The following is a 27,843-nucleotide window of genomic DNA, read 5'->3' as shown; positions in this document are numbered from 1 at the left end:
TACTTAACAATAGAACAGTTAAATAACGTAAAATGGAAAAGTTTATCCTTGTTTTTCATTCTTGAAATTTTGTATACGGATAAGAATTTTATTCGTGCTTGCTGTTTGGCCTGTATTAGAGTCCCTACTTAGAGAAGTTTCTTTTCTATTAATTGATGCTGTTCACCGTGAATATTATGCGATCGTAGCCACAGAAATTTCTCCAGATATTCATGGATGGTCTTCGGTAAATTACACAATACACTTTCACCTATGATAGGATGAGACTTCGACTTTTCTAAAAGCCTGAATTCGCTTCATCTAAATACGATTATCATCTTTTCATAATATCCTAAAATGGAGAACATTCTGTCCGTAAAGTTGACGACTGTTTATTTTCATAGCTTATTCATTAAGGGCGCAATTGCAATGTGATGTTTTCTACATATTACTATACGTATACTATACATATTACAATACATATTACTATATATATTACTATACAATATATATTACAATACATATTATTATATATATTACTATACAATATACAGGGTGTCCCAAAAATGTTGTAACACTTTGAAAGCTAAGTGGCCGCGCTTGTACGCATACAAGTGACTCGACGTGCATCGAAAGACATTGACGCGGCCGCCTAGTTCGTAGCCTTCGCTACCGCGGCCGCTCCAACGGTATACGCGCGCTCTGATTGGTCGGGGTTTTCTCTTAATATCTCCTTAACGAAGCCTCGGACAACATTTTCGCTAAGAAAAAAGTTGTTTCTAATCACCTCCCGAATCACCCCTTTCAAGGTGTTACAACATTTTTGGGGCACCCTGTATATTACAATACATATGACTATATATATTACTATACATATTACTACACAATACATATTACTACGTATTGAGCGTGTAAAAATAATTTTCTATTTTCCAAACCTAAGTCTCAACCTGATAGTCATTGCATCTATACAAATTTTAGTAGGCATACTATTATTATGTTATATATATTTATATAATACAATTATATATAATTATTATAATATATATATATATATAATATTTATAATATTATATTAAGTAATTAATTATCAGAATTATGAAGTAAACTTATGATCTGTTAAAAGAAGAATGTTAAGCAAAATTTTATGCCTACCAATCTTTACACACATACATTTTAGAGACTCTTATTTCGCGTATACGCTTGTTCACGTGATTCACGTGTATTTCAAGGTGTCCATAAAGTACACGTGACACGGATAATCAGGTGGAATCACGCGAAATGATACCTATATCGTACTTATTACTTATTACTCTATCGTAGTTATTTACTCTTGATTATATTTTTAACGATACTCATAATGGTATAAATAATTTAACGATATCTTAAGAATACCAATACTATTTCATTCGAAACTGTTTTTAATTACATAGTCATTTGAAGATACTTGTTACTTTACATTAGAGATCCCTACTTCACGTCTATCGAAATACCCGGGAACACGGGTAATTAATGGATCCGTGTTTTAATTCATGTATTTTTAACTTGACTTGAATATTTTTAACTATTTTTGACTTGAACATTTATTTTACCTAATAAATAAAGTTTTACAAATGATTTGAAAATTGATTCTGTTATATTTATTCTTCTTATGTTTATATCTTTTTTATTTATTTATTTTGTTGCTTATCAATATTTTCAAAATTAATAAGGGTCATTATTTTAGAATAAAAGCTTTTCTTACATATAAGTTTGTATATAAAACTAATTGGATCCCGTATCTGTATAATTCGATGTACGCGTACCCGTGTATTTCGATACACGTGTATGTGCCTGGATATCCGTTTATTTACATATCCGCGTGTCAGCGTATTTCAATAACCGGGTACCCGTGTTATTGATTACCTTAATATCCGGGTACCCGTGCTCTTAGTTCTTTAATACACGGTACACCTGTTCTTAATTCCTTAATACCCGGGTACCCGTGTTTTAAAAACGGTACACGTGTTCCACGTACCCGTGTATTTCAATATCCGTTGAAAAGCGTCATCTCTATTTTACACCAGTGCTCGGAATTACTTGAGTACCGATTCCTGAGTCACCGCCTGCTGTACCCTCACCACCGCCCTAGGCTCGACCGCCGATCGCATGATCTCAGGGACGTCGTCATACGATAGATATGCCTGGATCCATCCGTGCGATTAAAAATTTCCTTGCGCCGTCAGTATTTGTTATTTTCACTGATAATTAAAGTTATTATCAATTTACATACGTGGATCCAAACATACAGAAAATTCGAAGACCAAAATTTCGGAGAAGTGAATAACACGTTGCATCGAAAATTTTGAAGAACTCAACTCTCTTTTCTAATCGTGGTTTTAAATAAAGAGCATGTTGCAAATCGCAAAATTTTGCCTGAAACTGTAGGCTTTGTTTCTCGATTTGCACAGTGAAAGGACTCTGAAAAATAATCAAATCGTTTCTTAGCGTTTCAAAGTCATTGCTATTTGAAGTAATTACTAGTTTTACTAACAATAGTAACGTTGATAGGAACAAATTTTTTTAAATTATCTGTGGGACATACCATCCCTTGTAGAATCGTGCAAACGACCCGGAAGATCAAATGAAAATTAATACGTTTGTAATTTTGATTTCAATTTTCTTGCCGAGTCACGTATTTTATTATCGGTCTTATTAACGTTTAGTGGAATAGGCCTATAGGGGAAATTACTGTTTAAAAAAACGCATCAACAACGATACATCTTGGGTGATATGGAAAGCTATAGACAAAATTGTAGTTATTATATTATATTATATTATAGGTAGACTGGAAAGTAATATCGCCTCTTTTACATTAAATTCAAACAGATTTTTAATAAATTTCTATTTTTAATCAATTATGCAATCGCCATCGTTATCAACAGCCTTTTGTCATCTATTATGCAAATTTTCAATGGCAGGTCGATAAAAATCAATGAGATGAGTGATAAACAAGTATTTAAAAACGATGTTACTTTCCAGTTCACCTAATATCATACATTATTGTTATTATACATACAGTGGGTGTAGAATGTATTCGTACATTCATCAATTTCCCAAAAAACTTCTCTGTGAAATTGCAATTTATTAACTCCTTTTTTTCAATCAATGATCAATCAATGATATCTTACATATTCTCGGAAATCTCTAGAATCTAGTTCAAACAACAACAGAAGTGTTCTCACTTTTAGTTAAATTTAGAATGTTCCAACATAGAAAGTTGACACGAAGTGATTCTCGATTTTTCAAAAATTAATTTTGTTTGCGAACTATTTTAATTTGCAGAATGACTCGTTTTGATTTGATGAGGTTTCGGCGCCCTTGATAGAAAAATGTATCTTTTCAAAGACTTCAAATATTAAGACAATATACATTATTCAATCTTAGATTTTTCCTTAAATTTTCAATCAATTTTTCCATTTCCAATGTTCATTTCATCAAACTGGTAAAATTGTTCGTTCTAATTCAATATACAGGGTGTCCCAAAAATGTTGGAACTCCTTGAAATGGGTGGTTCGGGAGTTGATTTGAAACAACTTTTTCATTAGCGAAAATGTTGTCCGAGGCTTCGTTGAGGAGATATTAACAGAAAACCCCGACGAATCAGAGCGCAAGGATGCTGGTGGAGCGGCCGTGGTAGCGAAGGCTACGCGCTAAGCGACCACGCTCATACGTTAGCGGGGGCGCTCCACCGGCATACTCGCGCTCTGATTGGTCGGCTGCCTAGCGCGTAGCCTATGCTACCGCTGGCGCTCCACCGGCATACTCGAGCTCTGATTGGTCAGTGTTTTCCGTTAATATCTCCTAAACGAAGCCTCGGACAACATTTTCGCTAAGGAAACAATTGTTTCAAATCACCTCCCGAACCACCCCTTTCAAGGTGTTACAACATGTTTGAGACACCGTGTATATACAGGGTGGAGGTGATTTGAAACAACTTTTTCCTTAGCGAAAATGTTGTCCGAGGCTTCGTTGAGGAGATATTAACGGAAAACACTGACCAGTCAGAGCGCGAGTATGGTAGTGGAGCGTAGGCTACGCGCTAGGCGGGCGCGCTCATACGCTGCCGCAGCTGCTCCAACGGTATATTTGCGCTCTGATTGGTCAGTGATTTCCGTTAATATTTCCTCAACGAAGCCACGGACAACATTTTCGCTAATGAAAAAGTTGTTTCAAATCACCTCCCGAACCATCCCTTTCAATGACCTCTAACATTTTTGGGACACCCTGTGTGTATATATAAAAGATGTTTACAGATCTAAACATAATATTAATAACTTCAATTATCCATGAAAATCAAATATACTGACAGCGCAAGGAAACTTAATCACATGGATAGATCCAGACATATTTATGGTAGGACGCCCCTGACAATGAGACACAGGGTTACAGCTGTGATTTGCAACATGATCTTTATTTAAAAGCACGATTAGAAAAGAGAATTGAGTTCTTCAAATTTTTCGATGCATCGTGTTATTCACTTCTCCGAAATTTTGGTCTTCGAATTTTCTGTATGTTTGGATTCACGTATGTAAATTATCAATAACTTTAATTATCGGTGAAAATAACAAATACTGACAGCGCAAGGAAATTTTTAATCGCGCGGATGGATCCAGGCATATCTATCGTATAACCTCCCTGAGATCACGCGTGCGATTCGGCAGTTCTGCTGTCGAGCCTAGAGCGACAGTGGGAGCACAGCAGGTGGGGGACTCGGGAGTCGGCCTGGAATGAGCAATTTCGAGCACTGCTTTACACTAAACGTCTTTTGAACTTTAGAGTTTAATAAATTATCTTAAAAAACTTCGCGTGATTATGTTGTATTAGCCAACAAGTTAAGACGTGCGTTCGGTTGTACAATATAGATTTTTTGTAACGAATTTGAGAATTTAGAAGGTTGAAACGTAACAAAATGACAAGTGCATACTTCTTAACTTAATACTTAAACTTGAGTTATGTATAAATGACTAAACATAAGGGTAGAAAACTAATTTCTACACCTAATATACATAGTAATACGTAGATCAGAAATTTCGAATAATTCCAAGCTGCGATTATTGTAAAGATACGCTTATTAAGATCTTTAGAAAAAAAAAACTCGAGAGAAATCTATTTTTGTAGTGAAAATAGCAGACTTTACACTTAAGCCGTTTATCGAACCGTTTGTTGTGCATCCCTGTTGTACACCGTCTACTATGGCAACTCAATAGGATTAACCCTTTGCGGTTCGCCTGTCTCACGCAACAAACTGTCGGCTAGTCAGAATTATAGTCAACCCCACGTAGGGCTGAATAGATGTTTCGATGCAATATAGTTTTTAATATAAAATATATTATAGTATTTATAATGTGGTTATGGGCAAGATGGCAATTTAAAAAAAAAACGATCACAGTTAATATAGTAATTCAATTTATTAAGAAAAGTAAAATATATGAAACAATGAACTTGCAAATAATAAATTAATAATGATGTTCACTTCCTGCGTCTATTTCATAATCTTATTTCATCATCATCCATCTATATATGGACCGTTTATTTTGAAAGTGGTGTAAGTCCATGTTCTCTTGTTTCGAGAAAATTAAAGGTTAACATATCTGTTAATTAAAAAATTTAGGCAAGTTATATGAAGTCTGGCAATGTTTCTACTGTTTTATCAATATATAATTTTGTTATGTAAATTTGTTTTAGGCGTATTTTACTAAACTGATGTATACTTACGGGCTGCAAATGGACTTACACCTTTTCAAAATTAGACAATTGTAAAAATCGTTTAATTTCAATTTTGATAAATCAAATATCACTAAAAATATATTTCATATTAATCCAATTTTGTTTACAAAGAATGACACGGCATAAAATAAAAGTAGTATTTTTAATTTTAAACATTAACAATTTTTTACGCGAAAACGGTTAATCTCCGGTATATGACGCCTTTGAAGCTTTTTACCTACTCCTCGAGTAGAATTTTTTAAAATTAAAAAGAACTTTGCCCTTAAATTTCGAGATCATAATGGATTTTGCGGACAGTTTCTTTTGCACACGTCCACCGATCCAGATGTGCACCATAACCCCTGAAAGTGGTGACCATTAATTTTTGTACACCCTGTACTTGGCATCGAGACGCTACCGCGTCTCTAGATTCGCTTACTTATATTTTATTCCACGCTGTGTAACACTTTTTTTTTTTTTTTACGTTGTAAAATAAAACATTTTATTTTCATTTACTTCATGGTTTACATTGGCAATTTTAGACTGTTTCTCATTCGGTTATGTTACATCCTATTAAATCAAACTTTACGAAAACTGTGGTGATAGCAAGTTATACAAATATACCACAAAAAGAGAATGATATATGTGCATTATAAAGTATCTCGCTTGTGACACGATTCCTATTAATGATATACACTTAAAAAATTAATTTGTTTAACTAACTGCAACTACGAGCTAGAAATGAATGAAATTTTACTTATGTACACGTACGTCGAGAATAACGGCAGCACATTTTTCATAAAAAAGAAAGTTCCCAACGACTGGAAATTTCCATCCACCAAAATATTTTCAACCACGATTCACTTTACTAATCACTGTCGTGCACCTATTTGTAAACTCCGTAGAAGGCATTTAAAGGGAGGCACATTAGGAGTTCAAGTGGTACAGTGTTTCCTGGAATATTTTTTTACAGAGAAGAATTTATGCACTATCTGTTTAACTTTCGGAATATTGTAATTTCAAAGTACGTAATATTGTACGTTTCAAAGTACATTTGGTAATTTTCTCGGTTTATTTTGCACAGATAATCTCTAACGAATCTGTACAATAAAAGACAACATAAAAACAAGAATTCGTGACGCTGGTGTCTTATCGTTTCGCTTTCATCTTGTATAGTTTTTCTTAAATGTCGAGGAATGTTTTGCAAGGTAGTTTTATTGTAGACAAAAATACTGGCCGGTCCGACAACAGTCTGAGAGTATCGTAGCTTCCAGCATTCTTTTATATAAATACAAATAATAAACGCAAAAATATTGGTGGACCATTTGGAACACGTGATTTGTGTTGAATTTGATAGAAAATTGTTCAACAGTGCTTATTTACTCGTGGAAATTATACGTTAATGGATTCCTTTATTAACCGACATCGAAAAGGAGGAGGTTACTCAATTCGACATGTATATATTTTTTTTTTTTTTTTCATTACATTAGCATATGATCGACTGTTTCCATCGAATAACAAGAATTTCAAGTTTTTATCCGGCTAACCATTTTTCCACTATTAAATTATGTTACTAATTAAACTGTACACTAAATATTAATAAAAGAAATATTATTTATTTGAAATGACTTCTCTTTATTATATTAATACAACATGTCAAGCAAAGAGCAGCAAATCAATTATATAGGAAATACAAAACAATAACGTTTTCAATAAACAAACTGAAATATACAATTCGATACAATCGATCATACCAAGTATGAAACGATATCCACAATTGCAATATCCACCTGCGGTGTTTCTTGGTTCACTATAGCAGTTTTTTATTACTTTTTTTTATTTCGTGTTGACAGTTAATGGAGGGGTCGGGCAGCATACGCGTTTGTCTGAATTTCTGATGCAGTTAGTCGTCAATTACACTTAGACGCCGCTTTTATTCTCAAATCCTTTGCTCGGTTCGCTACTTTAGTTCTTACAGAGCATCGGAGTCAGAACAGAGCCACTTTCTTCGTCTCGCTGTACAAAACATTACGCAACTGGGTAATTCCAATTTTCGTTCAGAGTAGAGCCGTCTTCTCTCGGCCACGAATATCGATTTTCAAGGTAACGTTTGGAATTAATGTAAAGTTATACAGAATTATGAAATTTACATCATATGTTCTGTGTTTTAAGATTTTCTGCATGCATATGAACTTTATGTAATTGTACTATGTACAACGTTTATACTATTTATTATTTAAAAGCAGTGTGCAAAATGCACACTTGGGTGTTCGAGACAAAATCCATAACTTTTAAACTAATTATAGGAAAGAGACCAATTTCAGCCCTTACAGTTTTCAAAAGTAGTCAGAACGCATGGCAGAAAGCCTTGTTGCAAGAAATTTAAATGTTATTGATAAAGTGAGAAAATGAACAAAGAAATCCAGTATTTATAACGCACAATTTATTGTATTACAATACTAATTTGTCCTTTCAGTTTTCAAAAGTACACAGAACGCATGGCAGAAAGTCTTCTTGTAACAAATTTAAATGTCAATGATAAAATGAACAAAGAGATCCACTATTCATAATGGACAATTTGTCCCTCGCACCATGTTATTTAATCGCATCGCTTAGGAGATGATAAAAAATGAAAGTAATTCACGGAGAATTATAGGTCACTCATCACACCACACATTTATCGTTTAAATATCTACCCCATCCAGTTAAATACGGTCAGCTTTTGCAACATACTTAGGAAGTAATCACAGCAATCATTGCAGCTACGTGTAAGTGAATAACGCAATCATGAACGCGACACAGAATAAAGATAGACAGGTGCAAGTAGTGATCGATCAAATATTGACGTCAAAAGTTATGGTTTTCTTCATTTTCGTGTCAACAGATTAATTGAGGGTTATTACCAGGTGATTGATTTTGGAATGTTATTACACTTAATTACTAATGACATCGAGGAATATTTTTGATGATTTGCTAAGTAAATAAACGTATCGTATTTAAAAAGATAATGTCAAGCACTCTGGCTGCAAAAACAGTCATAAAAATTTCCTCGAAATTGGTGGGGAAAAAATGAAATACCCCTTTAATTAGAAACACACATTCCATTGTAACTTATCAATACAACTCCACACAGTCCACCTTGATATGATATGAAACACAATTATTGCCATATCTAAATCCTATAAAAATTATAAAAGAAGAGAGAAGCTACAAACTATACCAAGCTGTTAAGAGACAAGGATTGGGATATACGTGTGGAACGTAATAATTATAAGCAATGTTGTGCCCAAAATTTGCATAAGTAACGCCTAATGTAATATTTGTTAGGTTTGTTCCTTTTTTAAGACAAATGTGAAATACAAGCCTCGTTTGCGAATAGAATTTTTGCGTGTAGCAAAATACAATACTGTTCAGATGCTGGGCCCAAAATTTTTAGAAGTAACGCCTAATGTAATATTTGTTAAGTTTGTTCCTTTTTTAAGACAAATGTGAAATAAAAGCAACGACTCGTTTGCGAATAGAATTTTTGCGTGTAGCAAAATACAATACTGTTCAGATCTGGCGATTCGTACTCGATTATATAACGTAATGGCAACCTGTATGCTTTGCGTAACAAATATGCAAGTTTTCATAACGACGATTCACAAAAATATGAAGACGATAGTATATCCGGCCAGGTGAAAACAAAAGTCGCGGATACTGTGCTGCGTAAGCGTAACAGGAACGTTGTAAATAACGTGTAAAATATACATTGTGAATTACAGGTACATTTCCGCGAGATATATGTATAATTATTAAACGAGTGTGAGACACGAAGAAACAACTTTCCTTCATTTCCAAGGTAACATCCAGATCATTTTGGTTTTGTATTGGAAACATGATATCGCGTAAAAATATTCAAACTGCCTATCGAATACGACCTTGACCTTGAGTAAAAGTAATCAAAAGAAATGCGAGTTGAGGCAGAAACCTAACGTTTTTATTTTGTCATTGTGAAACTGCGTTAATGAGATCCTTTCGGCGAAAATAACGGCAAATAAGAATTTAAAAGAGTTGTATGGTTTTTTTTTAAATTCCGAAACGATTGATACCAATGTTAGTGGAATATGTTGGAGTCGTCGCTGAAACAAGGAATTTAACCCTTTGCACTCAAGAGGTGACTCTCACTCGCCATTAGGTTTTAAGGAGCAAATCTACAATACTCGAAGTTTTTAGGTTCAATTTCTTCGGAGCACGACGTATCAATAAAATGATTGTCGGTGAGGTAAAGGTGACCTCATTTCAAAATCTCGATAGCTTAATACTCATAGCAATAGAATGTTAAGAAACATCTCGAGTTGCTGATAGATATAAAAAAAAGGCCTCGAATGCAAAGGGTTAAACAAAAATCATCAAATGATGTCGGAATTACAGTTTATAGAATATACAGGGTGTCCCAAAAGTGTTGTAACGCTTTGAAAGGGGTGGTTCGGGAGGTGATTTGAAACCCTCTTGCCGACAATAAGCAAAATTTGTGGACTACTGAACTTCGCATATACAGATAAGTTGTAGTGTCCATCAGGTTGAGACTTATACAGGGTGTCCCAAAAATGTTGTAACAGGGGTGCTTCGGGAGGTGATTTGGAACAACTTTTTCCTTAGCGAAAATGTTGTCCGAGGCTTCGTTAAGGAGATATTAACGGAAAACACTGACCAATCAGAGCGCGAGCATGCCGGTGTAGCGCCCGCGGTAGCGTATGAGCGCGCCCGCTCCACTGGCATGCTCGCGCTCTGATTGGTCAGTGTTTTCCATTAATATCTCCTTAACGAAGCCTCGGACAACATTTTCGCTAAGGAAAAAGTTGTTCCAAATCACCTCCCGAAGCACCCCTGTTACAACATTTTTGGGACACCCTGTATTATATTTTTTCTTAATTTTAAGAATATGGAAGTTTGTTTTAACGTTAATTTTTGTATTTTGAAGACTTTGTGGAGCGCTCAAGGAGTCAGGAAATATATAGATTTCGTGACTTTCATTTTGTATGATAAAGATAGAGGCATTATCACTGATGCTCCTTGTTATTTGAATATTTATTTTAGGGCTCCTACATGCTCGCTCATAAATATGTGGATATTTACTACTTTCAGTGAATAATTAATATACCCCGTAAATTATTACTATACAACTTTTGTTACTAAATTCTATATTGGATGTGTATTTAACAATATTAATAATATTAAATGTTTAGAGTGCCATATTCAAATTTATTGGGAAAACATTTTTGGGACACCCTGTATATTCCTTGTAACAATAGTAAAATTTAAAATAATACTAAATTAACAACCTGTTTATCCATTTATTACATCGACATTATTTTTCTTTTTTTTTTTTACAGGAAATTAAAAATGTCTTGCGGGAACAATAAACCGCCATAACTCGTGTCGTAATATTTTCGTTTCTTTTAGTGTAGAAAATTATTTTAATAGCTTGTAGTTAGTTTTCCCCCTTTTTGCAAACTTATGGTCTGAAATTATTATTTGTAAAATAATCTGGACTTATTATTTGTTTAAACTTGTTTCTTATATCTTTTCAGCATGCTGGAGATAGAACCGCGAGGAAGTGAGCGGTGTCGCGTTTTGTAGAAGAGAAACTGAAAAACAAAATATATCAAGATGAACAAAATGGATTATATGGAGATCACCGTACCGAACTCTTCGTATGTCTTCAAATTCGAAGAAACCTTCAGTCCCATGGACACCACGGCGTGGATGGTAGACAACTGGACAAATGGTTTCTACTATTGTGGCATTTACATGATTATAGTATTTGGTGGACAGCATTACATGTCCACGAGATCAAAGTTTGAACTAAGAGGCTTGCTCGCACTTTGGAGCACACTACTTGCAACATTTTCCATTATTGGATTCACTAGATCAGCGCCAGAATTGATCAGAGTGCTAAGGCATTTTGGGCTTCACCATAGTATTTGTGTACCTAGGTAATTTCTCCTTTTTCTTATTCGTACAACTTTAACCATTTCAAAAACAATGTTTGTGTTATAATTCATTGCTATTACTCCCTTGACTATTATTAACTGGGTGGATAGGGATACAACGGCAAAAGCTCAGTCTCTCTGATCCAGACATCCGAGTAGAACTAATAATAATAATAATAATAAACCTGTTACCAATTCTCTCTGAAGTGGATACATAATTTTCATAAATAACATATTGGGAACTACTATGCATTAATTTATTTACCTGTCTAAATGAAACTGTATTTGTTTTAATATAAACATATATAATACAAAAATTGTTTGAGCTCTTGAACTTTTTGAAGTTAGGTGGGTTTAAAACTATCCCATCTTCTGCTTAGCTTTATTATTTTGTTTAAAGTTTTTCATTCATACGGCAATAATATAAACCAACGCTAAAAGTACAAGTGGAATCAAAATTACATACAAGTCAAAACGCGTTAGCAAGTTGTTGACACTGTTCTTCTGTGCGGCTTGAATTTTATTTTTCTTTTATAATCGTGTGCCTCAAAGAATTAAACTCAACAAGCATATAGAGATAATAATAACATCATAAGACAATAACAAATGAACGTATAAAAATCAATAATAAGGGAATAATTGTTTGCTTTCAGTTTCATCGAACATAACCGTGTGACTGGTTTCTGGGCATGGATGTTCGTGCTATCAAAACTTCCCGAACTTGGTGACACGATCTTCATCGTGTTAAGAAAACAGCCTCTAATCTTTCTACATTGGTATCACCATATAACAGTGCTTCTTTACTCGTGGTTTTCATATTCGGAAAACACAGCACACGCTAGATGGTTCATCGTAATGAATTACTTCGTTCACTCCATAATGTACTCGTATTACGCTCTGAAAGCAATGCGCTACAGACCACCAAAATGGATTTCCATGTTCATCACGATTCTGCAGATAGCACAAATGGTTATCGGCCTCTACGTAAACATTAAAGCTTACCAGTACTTGGAAAGTGGCCAGATTGAGTGCAATGTCTCGCGTGTCAATGTCAAATTCAGTTTGCTCATGTACTTCAGCTACTTCGTCCTTTTCGCTAAATTCTTTCACGACGCCTACCTGGGTACTAAACACAGCAAGAAAGCGGCAGGGAAGAATTACGCCAACGGAAAAGTGGACTACGAAAAGCTCAAGGCTAATTAAAGCACACAGACAATTTTTGAAAACATATTTTCTAGCGACAATTTCCGAAGACATTTCTTGAAAATGCTTTCCGAGCATGCTTTTTAAGGACGTAATTTGAGAATGGTTTTTCAAGAAATGCACTTTAAAAATGTTTTTTTTTTTTTTCTTTTTTTCTTTTTTCTTTTTTAGAAGCCTTTGTCAACATGAAGTCACAAAATGTTGTGATAGGGTGAATGAGGTGATGTGTTATTTCAAGATATAGCACACCGAATTTTAAGGTAATATCAACTGTTGCACACTGAATATAGTAATAAATTAATTGATAACCTGTTTAACATATTTAATGTTAAATGTGTTATCAGACGTAAGGAAATTCTTAGAGGCATTTCTTGGAAATATTTTTTCGTTCTAGAAACAATTTCTAAAGAAGTTTCTTGATAACAGTTTTTGGGTAACGTTTATGGAGTTAGAATATTGTAAAAAAAAGAAAAAAAAACTTTGGTAGAACGAGGATAGTGACATAATATTTAATGATATGGCACATTGCACGAACATATTATTTAACATGAAATTATTTAATACCGGAGAATATGTTAAGCATAGCGCATTTAACAGTAAATATGATATATTTTCTACTAAATTTATGAATGTTTGACATATTTAATGTTACATACACGGAGATGAATAAATATGGTCAAATATGATAAGAATGTATGGCAGTTTGTATAAGTGTAAATATAAATGATACTCTGAAATATGTATTGATCGTGATTAACCTAATAGAAATTTTTCTTTAAACTGTTGCTTTAAACTTTCTTTGGACTAGTATAAAATCGATACTAGAACTTTTTTATATGACGTATTAAAAAATTGATAATAATAAAAAACAGAAAATGAATTAAAAAAAGAAGAAACCGTTCTGAAGCCTCGTTCTACCGGGATAAAGATACAAAATTGGTGTCGAAAAAGCCACAAAAAAAAAAGGACAAGAAACATTGTGTCCATTGAAATTTCGTTAGGCCTATCTCCAAAACGAGCTAAATATTCTTTTTAGAAAATGGTAAAAAGAAGGTAGATAAAAATTGAAAGATAAAATTATAATTCTGCACTGTTGACAGTGATTTCATCATTCATGACCATTAAAAACAAAAAATTTATATTTACTATTTTCTATCACGACTATCTTATACTACTAGTGTAATAAAATGGGCTGTTTACTGATATTTCCTAACGTTGGGGGTGCAGCCAGCTTTGCAAAGAGGTCTGTTGTGTTTGCAAATTTTCATACTTTACAATCAGTTCCAAAATTATTGTATCGCACTACGTTAGTTTATTTGTACATTCGTTAAAATCATATGAAAAATTTATATAATATAATTTTAGGCATTGCACATACAATAACAAAAGTGTAAATTAAACGAGACATTGAATATGTATGTGAATAATGAAAATGAAGAGTTATGTTCTCAGAAAAGATATAGAATCATACAAGTTTTGAAAACTTGAAATCTTTACTGAAAACAAAACGAATAATTTAATAAAAAAACAAATATTTGGAAAACGAATACCCTATGATTTCGTATCTTTGTAGGGCTGGTCGCCCTGTGAAATGTAAACTGACCGATTCTAGTCGTATGGTCAGGATAAGAGCACTTATTCGCTAAAACAGGAACGTATTGAAACGTGCTTCAATATTTTAAATTTTTGTTCACGCCGCTGATTGACGCGCACTTCCATACTGAAAATGATTTATGTACCTTCCTTTTAATGTTCAACATGACTTTCGATTGGACACACTTTTTTCCCATAAATTACCAATTTCCTCTTGATTCGCACAAATATTAACGATAGAATTTTATTGATCTATGTATGCAAACTTTTACGAGTATCTAATCTTTATGAAATAGTAAACATTTCCGCGAACCAAACATGTTTGCATTTGTTTCTTTAAAGTTCGATGGTAATATTAACGAAAAAAATCAGTCCAACGAAAGACATAATATTTAATTTATCAGGGGGTATAAACGGTGTGCGTTTAAAGAATTCAAGGGTTTAAACTTGTCTATTTATTTAATTGAATAATATTAATTACGATAATGGTGGCAGTCAAATGTGCGTGTTTCATATAGTGTGGGTAAGAATTGAATCGATGTGGAACATTCGTATCTGCGTCGAATTACTATTTACAAAAACGTTAGAATAAAAGAACAAAAATTACAATTTTATAGAGAATTCTTTCTAGCAATGAATTTATAATCCTCATTGTAAATTTATTGTAAAAGGTGAGAAAATATGAAAAAAATACGTAATAAAACGAGACAAATAAAAACGAATGTGTAATATAGCAAGTAAAACAGTATTTGCAATAAACTAAGATTCTTTCTTTTACATTGAATTCTATTAACACATTTGACGATTGTCGACAACGATGGAAGTGTAAAAAGATGCTTCTGTTATTGCCTTTTATTAATCTTGGTATTAATAGCAGTAGAATGGTACTCAGTATTGTGTGATATAATAAATAATTAACATGAATTTTATAGTTACTATAAAAACCATAATGCAACATTCACTAGTATCACGTTACCACACTGTACTAAACAAATGTTAGCGTATATGATATATATACGGGTTAACATTATGTAGGACAAGGCATTTGAAATGACCACTTCAAATAGCATCATTCTTTTGGAGGGTCAAATGGAAACTGGACAGTTCTCGAAACGTCAACTACGAAGAACTGTGTGTTAAAAAATATACTATAATTTCGCTATAGAAAGATTTCGTTTCAAGAAAATAAAGATCATCTTCAAATCATCTAGGTGCTTTCACCTAAAAACATTCCATTTCATCTTTATATTTGATATAAAACCATGTAACTTTTATTTAACTTACTTTGTGTTAATATAATAACAACGTTGTTAATTTCAAATGCCTTATTCTGCACATTTGGCATTTAAAGTGAGCGCAATAGAATTCCTTTTCTTTTTTTTTTCTTTTTTTTTTAACATGATGAAATAATATAAAATTTTGTTTATAATTATCTATTCGTTCAATTTATTACCAATCAAATAAGCAATTATTGCAAATACTTGTTTTTGTTTTTATTAATTGTAGAAGTCTCGTTTTCACAAGGATTTTTTTAAATCGCGATTTTGTAATTAATGATTAGTTTTTGTATCGGTATTTTAGCTACTACTAATTACTGTTAAGCGATTAGTTAATCAAATGCTGTTTTTATAGTCGATAGAAGATCAATTGATTTATTACCATTTCAAATTCAAACTGCATGCATTTCTAACGAGGAAATGAAATGTATATCGGTAGGAGTCACCTAGAACATAACTGCGGGATTTCGAATCGTCATTTATACAGGTAATGTAACAATTAAGCGCTACATTTGTTACACAAACATAGTTGTAACTACCGAGTTATCGTCGTGACCGTAACTAGAAATAATTGAAGGTTCGGTACAAGTCTTTTGAGAAACGAGAACTAGTTTTTTAGAAGATAAAGTAAATTACACGAGAAGTGACAAATTGTTGTCCAGTTAATTAAGAAGCGTTACGAGTTTTTGTTCGTGTATTTTGGAAGATACCTTTCAAACGTATTGTCTGCCGTAATATACATTGTACAGTCTAATAAGCACTTGAAGAAAAAACCATAGAAGCTCCAAGTGAACAACGAAATGTAAAGTAAAAGATCCTACTTTCAATTACTGTTGGGCCATTTAAATGAATTACCTAAGTTCCGTTAAATATTAACTTAGTTAGTGGTGCACAAGATCAACGCGAAAGGAACAAAAACCTCATATAGAAATAATTTCAAAAGAATATTTAAATGTAGTCGATGTTTTATTCAGTTAGTATCACTATAATTACGCATCGTATTATTGTATTGATCAGAAAAAATGACAGTAACAGTTGGAAAAAAACTAAGCAACAAGTCTGTATCAGCATGTGTAATATCACCAGCGAAAGTCAGGAATTGTATAATTTGCGATATGATTTCTTTTGTTATGATCTATACTTTTCTTTATTATAATGAATATTGTACAACAATAATAATTTATGACAAGAGGTATGAAAAAGCTTCATTTGGTTATTAAATATCATTTGATTTATTTCAAAGTTCATTACCCAATTTCCTGCAACATATTCACTTGTTTCTGCATTGTAATTACTAAAATGACTAATAATAGACAATTAATGTCTTCAGGTAATGGTCAATTTCATCATTTGATTGGATCAGTTATGAGCATTGCAGAGAATATTTTTAATTAAAATTATTTTGATAAAAATACAATGAAAACAGGATTCAAATCTTAAATAATAATTACATTTGTTATTTAAAGAATATTTATTTATATAATTATGTTGCCACAATTAATTTGTTTATTTGCAAGTGAAAACTTATTTCTTTATTTACATTTGGAAAAAATTAAAATAATAAATAATTATCAGTTTTACAATCCTATTTATTTATATAATTGTCATTTGATTCTTTGCATTAATCCTATAAGGTATCTTTCAGAAACAACATGTTCTCTGATTCTTTATTCCATGAAACCAGTTTTATTTGTTTATCGCATAGTTTTTTTATAAACAGTTTCTGAATATATCTCTCGTAAAAATGCTTTTAGTCTGTCCCTTTAAGGGTGCGCAGGACCCAGAGCCAAACTCCGGGTTGACTTCAGCGACAGTTGCGGAAAAAGTAGGAAACTCCGGGACAAGGACAGAGAGGACGATACAAAAATTGCAGGAGTGACGAGGACAGGACGATTAGGCTAGCATGATTTTTTTCCAGGATATTGAAGCAAAGTAGCAATATGCTGGAAAAAATATCATGCTAGCCTAATCGTTCTGTCCTCGTCACTCCTGCAATTTTTGTACCGCCCTCTCTGTCCTTATCCCGGAGTTTCCTACTTTTTCCGCGACTGTCGCTGAAGTCAACTCGGAGTTTGGCTCTGGGTCCTATTTGTTTTATTAAAAAATAAAATTCTAAAGCTACTTTCAAGAAACCCTTTACAATCGATAGTCAGGTTAAAGTTTAAACGATATTGTTTATTGGTCAATCATGTAACCAGTACGTACATTAACCTCGACCAATTTTTTTGTTAGGAACCACTGATAAATGTGATACGATAAGAAAAACTGACTAAACTTAGAGATAAGTCGTTCCGACGACGTTTATGCGAGTAACTATTTATATTGCCTTATATTAAAAGTAACTGCTATAACTCTTTATATAGATAAGTATTGTTTTTCAATGAAATTTCGAAGATAGTCGTAAATTACTTTTTCGTTCCACGATTTACGTTTTTTAACATGCAATTAGTAAAAGTTCCCAACTGTTCAATTAAAAAAATGGAAATATGGTATTTTTCTACCATTTATCATATTTATTATCATTAGCTGTGTTAATATTACTTCTTTACGTGGTATATACAGTGAGTGTAGAATGTATTCTTACACCGATCAATTTCCCAAAAAACTTTTCTGTGAAATTGTAGTTTCTTAACTTCCTTTTTGTAATCAATGATATTTTACATATTCTCGGAAGTCTCTAAGATAGATCTAGTCCAAACAACATTTACTAGTTAATATAATTTGTAAAATTAACAAAAAAATGCGAAAAGTGAGTAAAAGTATAGAAGCAATAAGTATTTGGACGATTCTTATAACGAACCATTTACAGCAGAGTTTGTAACGTAAACACTTTAACTTATTGCTCCGTGCGAATTAGAAAACATCAAATTGCCAGGAAAGTACTTTTAAACAGTTGTGCGAATACTTATTGCTTCAATATTCCTATCGATTAATTGTTTTTTTCTTGTTAGTTTCGCAACTTACATAAATAGCTATTTTCTTTGTAATCTATCTATTCTAGAGATTTCCGAGAATATGTAGAATGTCATTGTTTATAAAAAATAAGTTAATAAATTACTATTTTACATAGTTTTTTTGGAAATTGATCGGTGTACGAATACTTTCTACACCCACTGTATGAAGACAATTGCCATTATAAGAGAACTTGACAATATTATCAGACTACAATCTAGATCACGTATCTTCTTAACCAGTTAGCTGTGGGGGCCCCCTTTTAAGAGCGCGCATTATGTGTCGCGAAAATCGAACGATGACGATTATACTCGTCAAACACAGCTGTCTGGTTAAAGTAAATAGTATCAGTACTGATAACCACGAAATAAAACTTACAGGTCCTCAATCATAGATTAAACAACAGTGATTGAAAATCGACTTATTAGACACAGAAAAGGCAAAACTAATTTATTATTAACGCAAAACTAATCTCATAGCTCAGCGACCAATGTAATCAAACGCTACACAATCTCGTATCTCAGCGAATAGTGTAATCAAAACACAAAGCCTGTCGTCTTCAATCATTTACTAACTTCCGTTTGATTACATTTAAAAGTGAAAAACGAAACTAGAATGGTTTTCAACCGAAATAAAACGAAAAGTTTAAAACAATACAATTGATTTAATTCGTGAAATATTTGTCATGATTTGTATGAAGAGAAATTGAACCATTTACAATGTTTTACAAATTTATTCTAAGACAGATATGTACAAATTTCAATGACACATATACGCGAGACTTCTCCTCAACTCCAGCTTTCGTTTGACAAGATCTAGCTTCGCTAACTCTCTCTCGCTTCGCTAACGGTAACTCCCGTTTATTGTACGCTTTATCTTCGTCACTTCTCATAACGCCTCTGGCTGGTGCTTCCATGAAAATTACTCCTATGACGCATGTTTCGTCGCTCACACGTGCAACTTCACACGAATGTATGTCATTAATTCATTATCCAAGGTGCTTATACATATTCCAGAGTTTCGTATACATGTCTATTAACACAACTATACTGTGTTTTATGATAGTAACAACAATGATTCTTTTATTTGGATAAATTACATAATTTTTGTAATTACCTAATTACCCATTTGGTTGGAGTGAAAACGTTTTTTGTGTAGGATTAGTAAACAATGTAAGTAAGTGATTAACGTTATTTAATGAAGAGTTAATTATAAATAAAAATGTGAACAACGCGTTATTCACATTTTTATTCGTGAATTTATTCATATTCATATTCACAAATCCGCGTGATGTGAATGTATTCATATTCATATTTATGAATTATATATGTTGCAGGGAAATGATAAAAATAGAGATTTGATCAAATCCCTAAGGTAGATGATCAATTAACGGGAGATGTTAAAATAACATCTCTGTGAGGTCATTTCCCTAAAGAAAGTAAGTGATTTGATCAAATCCCTTAACTGTTTTAGTGTAAAGATGAAATAATATTGTTTAGATATTGAAAGTATTTTAATTAGTTAATCATGCGTTATTAAAAGTAGAATAGGTAATACAACAATACTCATAGAAACATAAATTATTTATTCGAGACTAATTAGTAAAAGAAATAGGTATTTAAGCTGATATTTTAACAAACAAAAAGAATATTTTTAGGGAATGTAATTAATAAATAATTTGTTTCTACGACTATTGTTGTATTACCTATTCTACACTTAATAACGCATGATTTACTAAATTAATACTTTTAATATCTAAACAATATTATTCCATCTTTTCCCTAAAACAGTCAAGGGATTTGATCAAATCACTTACTTTCTTTAGGGAAATGACCTCACAGAGATGTTATTTTAACATCTCCCGTGAATTGATCATCTACCTTAGGGATTTGATCAAGTCTCCATTTTTATCATTTCCCTGCGACATATATTTGAATTATATATTTATGAGTATGAATACCCCCATCTCTGTGTCCAAACATGTCTTCCTTTTACCCTTACCTACATACAACACACGTTCTTATCATTCATTCTCAATCTGGCACCTAGCAGTCGCTCTCTTAGCCTAAACATTCGCCAATTCCGTGTGTTTATCTTCCAGGCACACTTCCAACTGTTGCCCGGTCCAAACACTCTTCTTCACATCTCAGGTTCTCGTCATCCATGCATTTGTTAAACTCTACGCATACCCGTATTGCGATACGCGTATCGTCGTGTGAAAGAGCTTTTAGGCTATGAGCCATATAGTGGTCGCCAGTAGTCCTCGCCAGTCACCACACCACTCTACTACTCTTATGGCCGGCATTGGGGGGGGGGGGGGGGCGGGGCGCCAGATTTTTGGGGGCGTCACAGTCCGGTGTCCGTAGTATACGAATATAGTATAGCTGCTATACAGGGTGTCGCAAAAATGTTGTAACACCTTGAAAGGGGTGTTTCGGAAGGTGATTTGAAACAACTCTTTCTTTAGCGAAAATATTGTCCGAGGCTTTGTTAAAGAGATATTAACGGAAAACACTGACCAATCAGAGCGCGAGTATGCCGATGGAGCGGCCGCGGTAGCGAAGGCTACGCCACAACCGACTTTAGTACTAGCCGTATTGAGGCGAAAATGGCAACAGTGTGAGAGTCCGGCTTCGATATATGTAACCCAACCTATCCTATCAGCCTCCCGGCCTCTCGGTACAACCGGCCTCCTGTGTGGTTAATCACATCACAAGAATCTTTACTGATGAACATGCACCATTTATTATATCTAGCGTGACACACGAATCAACGCAAAACACTAACATCAATCGCGACGCGTTAGTACAAAAGGAGACGTCACTACGGACTAGCGCGATATTTGAAAATTGTTTTCGACGCGCGAGTCGTGCTTGTCCACATTGGTCCACATGCCGAACTCGTACTTGTTCGTACTGTCGCCACCGTGGTACACCGCCTCGTGGCGACGTCACGAGGTAGGAAACCTGAGCGAGAAAAAGAAAACAAACGAAAGTCTTCCTTTTCGCATAGAGAGAAAGAAAACAAAAGAAAGTCTTCTTTCTCCATAGAGAGGAAACTCTCTAATAATGTTGGCGCAGCGACACCACACTCCCAACTACTATGTCTCCCTCTACCGGCCTTTTCATACAATTATTTTTCTTTCTTTTGACTTTGTTCATATAATAAAAAATATAAGAAATAACTGGTTAAATTTAAAAAATTTAGATAAAACCTTTATTTTCTCCGAATTTTATACAAATGAACAAGGATTAGCTAAATTTAACCATTTACGTACAGTTTACGATTTTGAAAAATATTTAATTATTAAGAAAGCTTATAAATTAAATTATAAATCATTGTTTCCTAATAATTTTGTTAGGCAAAAAGTTTTTCTAGTAAATAATATTTTCCATCATTCAACAATGGCAGTTATGAAAGATTTTAATTATACAGATACTGCCCATTTTTTAGAAATATTTCGCAAATGGTGGGACATTGTAAATAATACAAGTAGTGTTAAAGGTAACAGGAAAAGAAACGAATTTTGTAAACCGATTTTGAATGTTAAGGATTTTAGATATGAATATTTAAAGAAATTTTTAACATAGTTAGATTTTTGGAAAAATTTGGAAACAGACTGTCATTTAACATTAGATACTTTCAAAGCTTTACATCAAAGTACTAAAGTTCTTTTACTACTCATAGAGTACTGTTTTCAAACTTTTGACATATCTTATCTTTTAGCAGGAAAATTTTGAATTAAAAAATTAGAGAAACGATTTGGAAACTATAGACTTTTATTTGGTTATAATTATCACATTTCATACAATGAAGTAGTTCATGCAGAGAAAGATATTGGATTAAAACATATATTTAAGAAATCGGCAAGATTCTTGTCTTTTACTTAAATCGAGCTATACGAGCTAATACGAGCTAAGTGGCCGCGCTTGTACGCGACAAGTGACTCGACGTGCATCATAGGACATTGACGCGGCCGCCTAGCCGTAGCCTTCGCTACCACGGCCGCTCCAACGGTATACGCACGCTCTGATTGGTCGGGGTTTTCTCTTAATATCTCCTTAACAAAGCCTCGGACAACATTTTCACTAAGGAAAAAGTTGTTTCAAATCACCTCCCGAACCACCCCTTTCAAGGTGTTACAATATTTTTGGGACATCCTGTATTTTCTTCAAACCACTGTCCTTTTTCCAATGCGCATGCGCAACAAATGAATTTGAAAACCACACGAAGGGCACACCGGGCACACGAAACGTTGTTCAACCATCGTTTAATCACGTTCAATCGCGTTTATCCTTTGCCGAAGTAACCTGCCATTTTACAAATATCAGTTTAATTTCATTCTATAATCTTTGGACAGAAAATATGTTCACACGTCAGATGATAGTTTTGTTATTGTGAAAGTATTAGATAATTTAATGGTAAACAATTTGAGTTTGTAGACAGTTGATGCGTGTGACTGCGAGGGATTTTATTTTATTATTATAGACGAAAAGGTTTGTTTTATTGGACTGTTGCCATTGTTGTTCGTATCTATGTTTCTATCTACGAACAATATATTTTAGACTTTTGTAGTGATTGTAAGAAAACAAGTTCATTCTGTGAATCGCAGAATTATTTGCATGTAAACAATATAGTAATAACACGCAAAGTAAAAAGATAATGATAAGATTTTAATTCTTCTTTGATTAAGAAATAGATAGTTCAGATCCTTAACTAATGAAAACGTAAAATAAAACTGTGATATGTCATAAAATTGTGAAAAAAAAAGAATCATTGTATATAAGTTTATAAGTATATTTTATTATAATTATGTTTTGTTGAATATTCTGTTTATTTATCATTTTTTCGAGTCTTATTGGCACTAATTATATTAGTACTTTTTTAGTAATTGTTCTCATACTCTAATATTTTTCCTTCAATCCATTTTACACATTAGTTTTGTTTGTAATCAAGTATTTGCAATGATTTAAGTTGGCGTTACATAGACCTAAATACAAGGTCTTCCAGGGTTTTTCTTTGTAGAATTTGTTGTATGTGCAGGTAGTTTAAGAGTTAAGAATGGGAGGAATAGGTATAGTACATTCCTAATTCTTGACAAACTATATTTAAGATAGCTTGTGGTTTGAAACAGCATGAATTATATAAAAGGAATAGATTCATCTAATAATAGATGTTTTGATTGATCAATTTTTTGCTATTTGGGTAATGCATGTGTTCTTAGTTTAGTTGAACCATTAGTAAGCATACGATTCCTTTACATTACACTTTGTTAATCTACATGATTGTCCCACAGATGGAATCACGTTTGCCTAAACCAAAAATTGTTTTGACAGACTCTATTAATTTTAAATCGACTAATACCTCAGACATGAATAAGACAAAAGCTTCCAAAAGTGGTAATGAACAGTCTCATTCAAATATCAATAATGCATCTGAAATGTTGAAAAAGGCACAAAGTGTAGCGAACCTCGATTTAAAAAGTACCATAAAAGATAAACCTATGATGAAGGAGAACCTCGCTAGATCGAAAACGATGTCGTCGATAACAACTAGAACTTTGAAAAGACCAGCTACTACAAACATTGTACATGCAGTTAAAAAGCCATTTATTAAACCTGTTTCTAAAGCAGGAGCTGTACAACAAAATGCTACATCAACAGGCAAGATTGTTAATAGCACTGTATCAGTTACAGCAGTTAAAAACACACAAAGTAACTGTGCAACCAAACCAAATAAGTGGGATATTAAGGGTCGCTTGGCCCACACAACCAATGAATTATCTACCTTACGAGGAAAGTATAAAGATACCGCATTGAAACTTAACATGCTGCAGGAACAGGTGAATACTTTAGAAGCAAATACAAATGTGTATAAGTTAAAGGTAGAAGAATATGAAACTTTAAACAAGAGATTAGATGATGAACTCAAGGAATTGAAAGTAGCAATGAGTACCATAGAAGAAGAAAGAGAGAATTTGAATAAACATTTGTTGGAATCCAGAGAATCGTTTAATTCTGTCTCAAAATGTTTAGAAGAATTTAAACAAAAGTGCTTGTCTCAAGAAGCATTACTATTGAAGCATACATCTACCATAGAAAATCAACAAACAGATTTGGAAAAGCAGGAAAGGATTATCAAAGAATTAAGTACAGTCAATAGTGAATTACAGTCTTTAGTTCATACAATGGACAAGGATCGTAGATGTCTACATAATGCGATACAGGAATTAAAAGGAAATATTCGAGTATTTTGCCGGGTGCGTCCTAGAACTTCAAGTGAAATCCAGAAAGGGAAAATGTATGTATTGGATATCTAATTAGTATTTTCAAATTTTAGGGGTATAACCTCTAGAGGGATCTCATCATTTATTGTTTATCTGAGTTTAACAATTGTCTGAATATTATTTCTCTAGTATCGTGCATTCTAAAACGTTTCAAAACACTGATCCAAATATTAAATTTAGTAAATTTTCAAACGATTATTTACACTGTTCACAGGATGTGTATAATGAACTTCGTTGATGAGTCCACTATCGAGGTGGGTAAGTTAGATGGTTCTGATGCAACGAGTTGTAGTGGAAAGCTAAGAGGAATGCGACAAGAATTTTCCTTCGACAAAGTTTTTCCACCTAATACCAGCCAACAAGATGTCTTCGAAGAGTTAGCTCTTTTAGTTCAATCTGCTTTAGAAGGATATAATGTTTGTGTATTTGCATATGGTCAGACTGGTTCAGGTAAAACGTTTACGATGGAAGGTTCACCTGGAACTGATACAGAGGGCATGATACCTAGAACGGTACATACAATTTTATTTATTATAATTTGTGGAAGAGATAATGTTTGCTAAAGTTCTTGCTTTCGTTTACGTATTAAGGTACGACACATATTCAAAGAAATGAAGCAGTTCCAATTACTTGGCTGGGAGTACCGAATTGAAGCTAGTTTCCTTGAGATTTATAATGAGCATATCGTTGATTTACTTGATTCTCAAGTAAAAACACACGAAATCCGAATGACTGATAGTAAAGGACACGATTTATATGTTAGCAATCTTAAAATTGAGGAAATAAATAGTCCTGAAAAACTACACGAATGCCTTCTAAACGCCCAACGTAATAGAGCAGTCGCGGCTACTTTATCCAATGAACGGTAAATATATATTTTTTATCTTTATCATTTATTTCAAAATAATCAATAGATTCATGAGCAATAACAGTATAATTGTTTAGATCATCAAGATCGCATTCGGTAACAAGAATAAAACTTATCGGTTTACATAAAAGTAAAGGAGAAGTTTCGATAGGAAATTTGAATTTAGTAGATTTAGCGGGTTCTGAAAGACTGAAAGGGGAGGAATCAGCTCGAAATGCCGAAACAAAAAATATTAACAAATCGCTAGCGAATTTAGGTAATGTAATTCTTGCTCTGTTGAAGAAGCAGGAACATATACCTTACAGAAATTCGAAGCTTACCCATTTGTTAATGCCGTCTCTGGGTGGCAATTCTAAAACCTTAATGTTACTAAATATATCGCCTTTAAACGAATGTTACAATGAAACTTTGAATTCGTTGAGGTTCGCCAACAGTGTGAATAGTTGCAAGATAGGTAATGTAAAGCGAACACGTACAGTTCTACAACAGAGTCTACAATAAACTCTAACGAATTCTATGTCGCTGTGGTACTAGTTAATCTTAGAAGAGTGAAAGTTTTATTAACCCTTTGCGGTTTTATGTCGAAAATGTACTCAAATCAGGAAATGGTACTGAGCAATGTGGCAACTGTTGTTGACGAACAGCGATTAACACTGTTCAATGAATTTTATACTTTTATATTTCGAGATATTTTCTTTTAATAATTACACGCGAAGCGATATATAAACATTATATTTGTTTGTAAGTTTGAGTTAGGTAGAAATTTAATAGTATTTAAAAAGGATGCGGTAAATTTCCTCACCATTCTATAGGTATTACCGTGGTGCAATATAGTTTTTTAAATTTTAATGTGGAAAAGAAAACACAATGTAACAACGATGTAATTCACAATAAAAATAAACACAAAACATAAAAATAATGATGAAACTTATGCGTAAGATTTACCCTGGAGCAAGATGGTTAGCTCTTTGAGTAGTGGTCCAATTGCCTGTATTAGTAGTTTGGCAATAGTATTTCTAACAATAGACTCGTTCCTCGTAAGAAAAATATTGCTCAAAATAGTCTTGTCTTTACTATTCAAATCTTACATTAAAAGTTGCGCTCTATGGCTGCCCGAGGTAGTAGTCTTTCCTGCAGGACTGCTTTCAGCATTTAAACTTAGGTTTTCCAATCTATCTTTTAGTAACAATTGTGATCCAGAGTTATTTCTGTTCCTTTTTTTTGTGGTTTCAATTATTCCCAAGAAAAATAAAGTCACTGGTGACAAACATTTACATCTGACTTACTTAAATGCTATTTAGCAAAATTCTTGTCGATTTTTCAATAATGAATGATTATGAAAGAAAAGAATACATAAAAGAATAGAGAACTACTAACCAATTAAGCAACTTGGAGTTATTTCTTTGTAATTAAATGAATACTATAACTATATGCGATATATATCATAGAATGACGTTAGCAAATAATCAATACATTTGTGAATCAAGTGAAGTAAAAATCAATATTAAAAATTTTGTTTATCTAAAATATGCAAGTGTACCGAAGAGATGAAACCTTATTAACAAATAGATTGCTATTGAAAAAATGAAACTTAGATGAATAATTTGCAAGTTTAATGATGTAAGTAATGAAAAATGAGTTCAATTTCGTAAAAAAAAATTTTAAGCATTATTCTTTGTGTTAAATATAAAAACCTGGTGCAAAGTATTCAATGTTATCTTCAATTATAGCAGTCTTCACCTTAGAAATTTCTTCTTTTCTCTCTTTATTTCCTCTACTCTCTGAGCGCACTAGACACTGTACTTTGTCAGAGAAATCTGGAGTCACCCTTTCAAATTTGATCTCACTTGCGCCGCGAGTGGTAGAAATATTCATATTTGATAACACTTCTACACTACACAGATGGAACTCCTTATACAGGGTGTCCCAAAAATGTTGTAACACCTTGAAAGGGGTGGTTCG

General features: G+C 33.1%; 2 protein-coding genes and 2 long non-coding RNA genes across 5 annotated transcripts; 2 read left to right on the top strand and 2 right to left on the bottom strand.

The window, feature by feature from the left end:
• Positions 1–7,635: 7,635 nt before the first annotated feature.
• Positions 7,636–16,996, top strand: LOC128893483 (elongation of very long chain fatty acids protein 6). The gene is made up of 3 exons (XM_054154498.1): positions 7,636–7,830; positions 11,301–11,705; positions 12,356–16,996. Exons 2-3 carry the CDS (start codon positions 11,380–11,382, stop codon positions 12,903–12,905), a joined length of 876 nt encoding a protein of 291 aa, XP_054010473.1. The 5' UTR covers positions 7,636–7,830; positions 11,301–11,379; the 3' UTR covers positions 12,906–16,996.
• Positions 16,997–19,440: 2,444 nt separating this feature from the next.
• LOC128894375 (uncharacterized) lies at positions 19,441–21,033 on the bottom strand. Its single transcript, XR_008461536.1, has 2 exons — positions 20,729–21,033; positions 19,441–19,759 (listed from the first exon to the last, which is right to left on the bottom strand). It is a non-coding gene; the product is annotated as an uncharacterized LOC128894375 (long non-coding RNA).
• Positions 21,034–21,856: 823 nt separating this feature from the next.
• LOC128894330 (uncharacterized) lies at positions 21,857–27,827 on the bottom strand. The gene is made up of 3 exons (XR_008461521.1): positions 27,622–27,827; positions 26,827–27,138; positions 21,857–23,037 (listed from the first exon to the last, which is right to left on the bottom strand). It is a non-coding gene; the product is annotated as an uncharacterized LOC128894330 (long non-coding RNA).
• On the top strand, positions 23,032–26,833 carry LOC128890488 (protein claret segregational-like). 2 transcript variants are annotated; one of them, XM_054149143.1, is made up of 5 exons: positions 23,032–23,223; positions 24,024–25,027; positions 25,228–25,525; positions 25,604–25,878; positions 25,959–26,814. In XM_054149143.1, exons 2-5 carry the CDS (start codon positions 24,024–24,026, stop codon positions 26,380–26,382), a joined length of 2,001 nt encoding a protein of 666 aa, XP_054005118.1. In that variant the 5' UTR covers positions 23,032–23,223; the 3' UTR covers positions 26,383–26,814. The 2 variants fall into 2 exon arrangements, with proteins under 2 accessions (XP_054005118.1, XP_054005041.1); XM_054149066.1 differs by lacking the exon at positions 23,032–23,223 and having other exon boundaries at positions 23,601–25,027; positions 25,959–26,833.
• Positions 27,828–27,843: the final 16 nt, after the last annotated feature.

This window comes from Hylaeus anthracinus, unplaced genomic scaffold (genome assembly GCF_026225885.1).
Source record: "Hylaeus anthracinus isolate JK02 unplaced genomic scaffold, UHH_iyHylAnth1.0_haploid 0, whole genome shotgun sequence".
NCBI classification, from domain to species: domain Eukaryota; kingdom Metazoa; phylum Arthropoda; class Insecta; order Hymenoptera; family Colletidae; genus Hylaeus; species Hylaeus anthracinus.
This window is presented reverse-complemented; position numbering and strand designations above follow the sequence as displayed.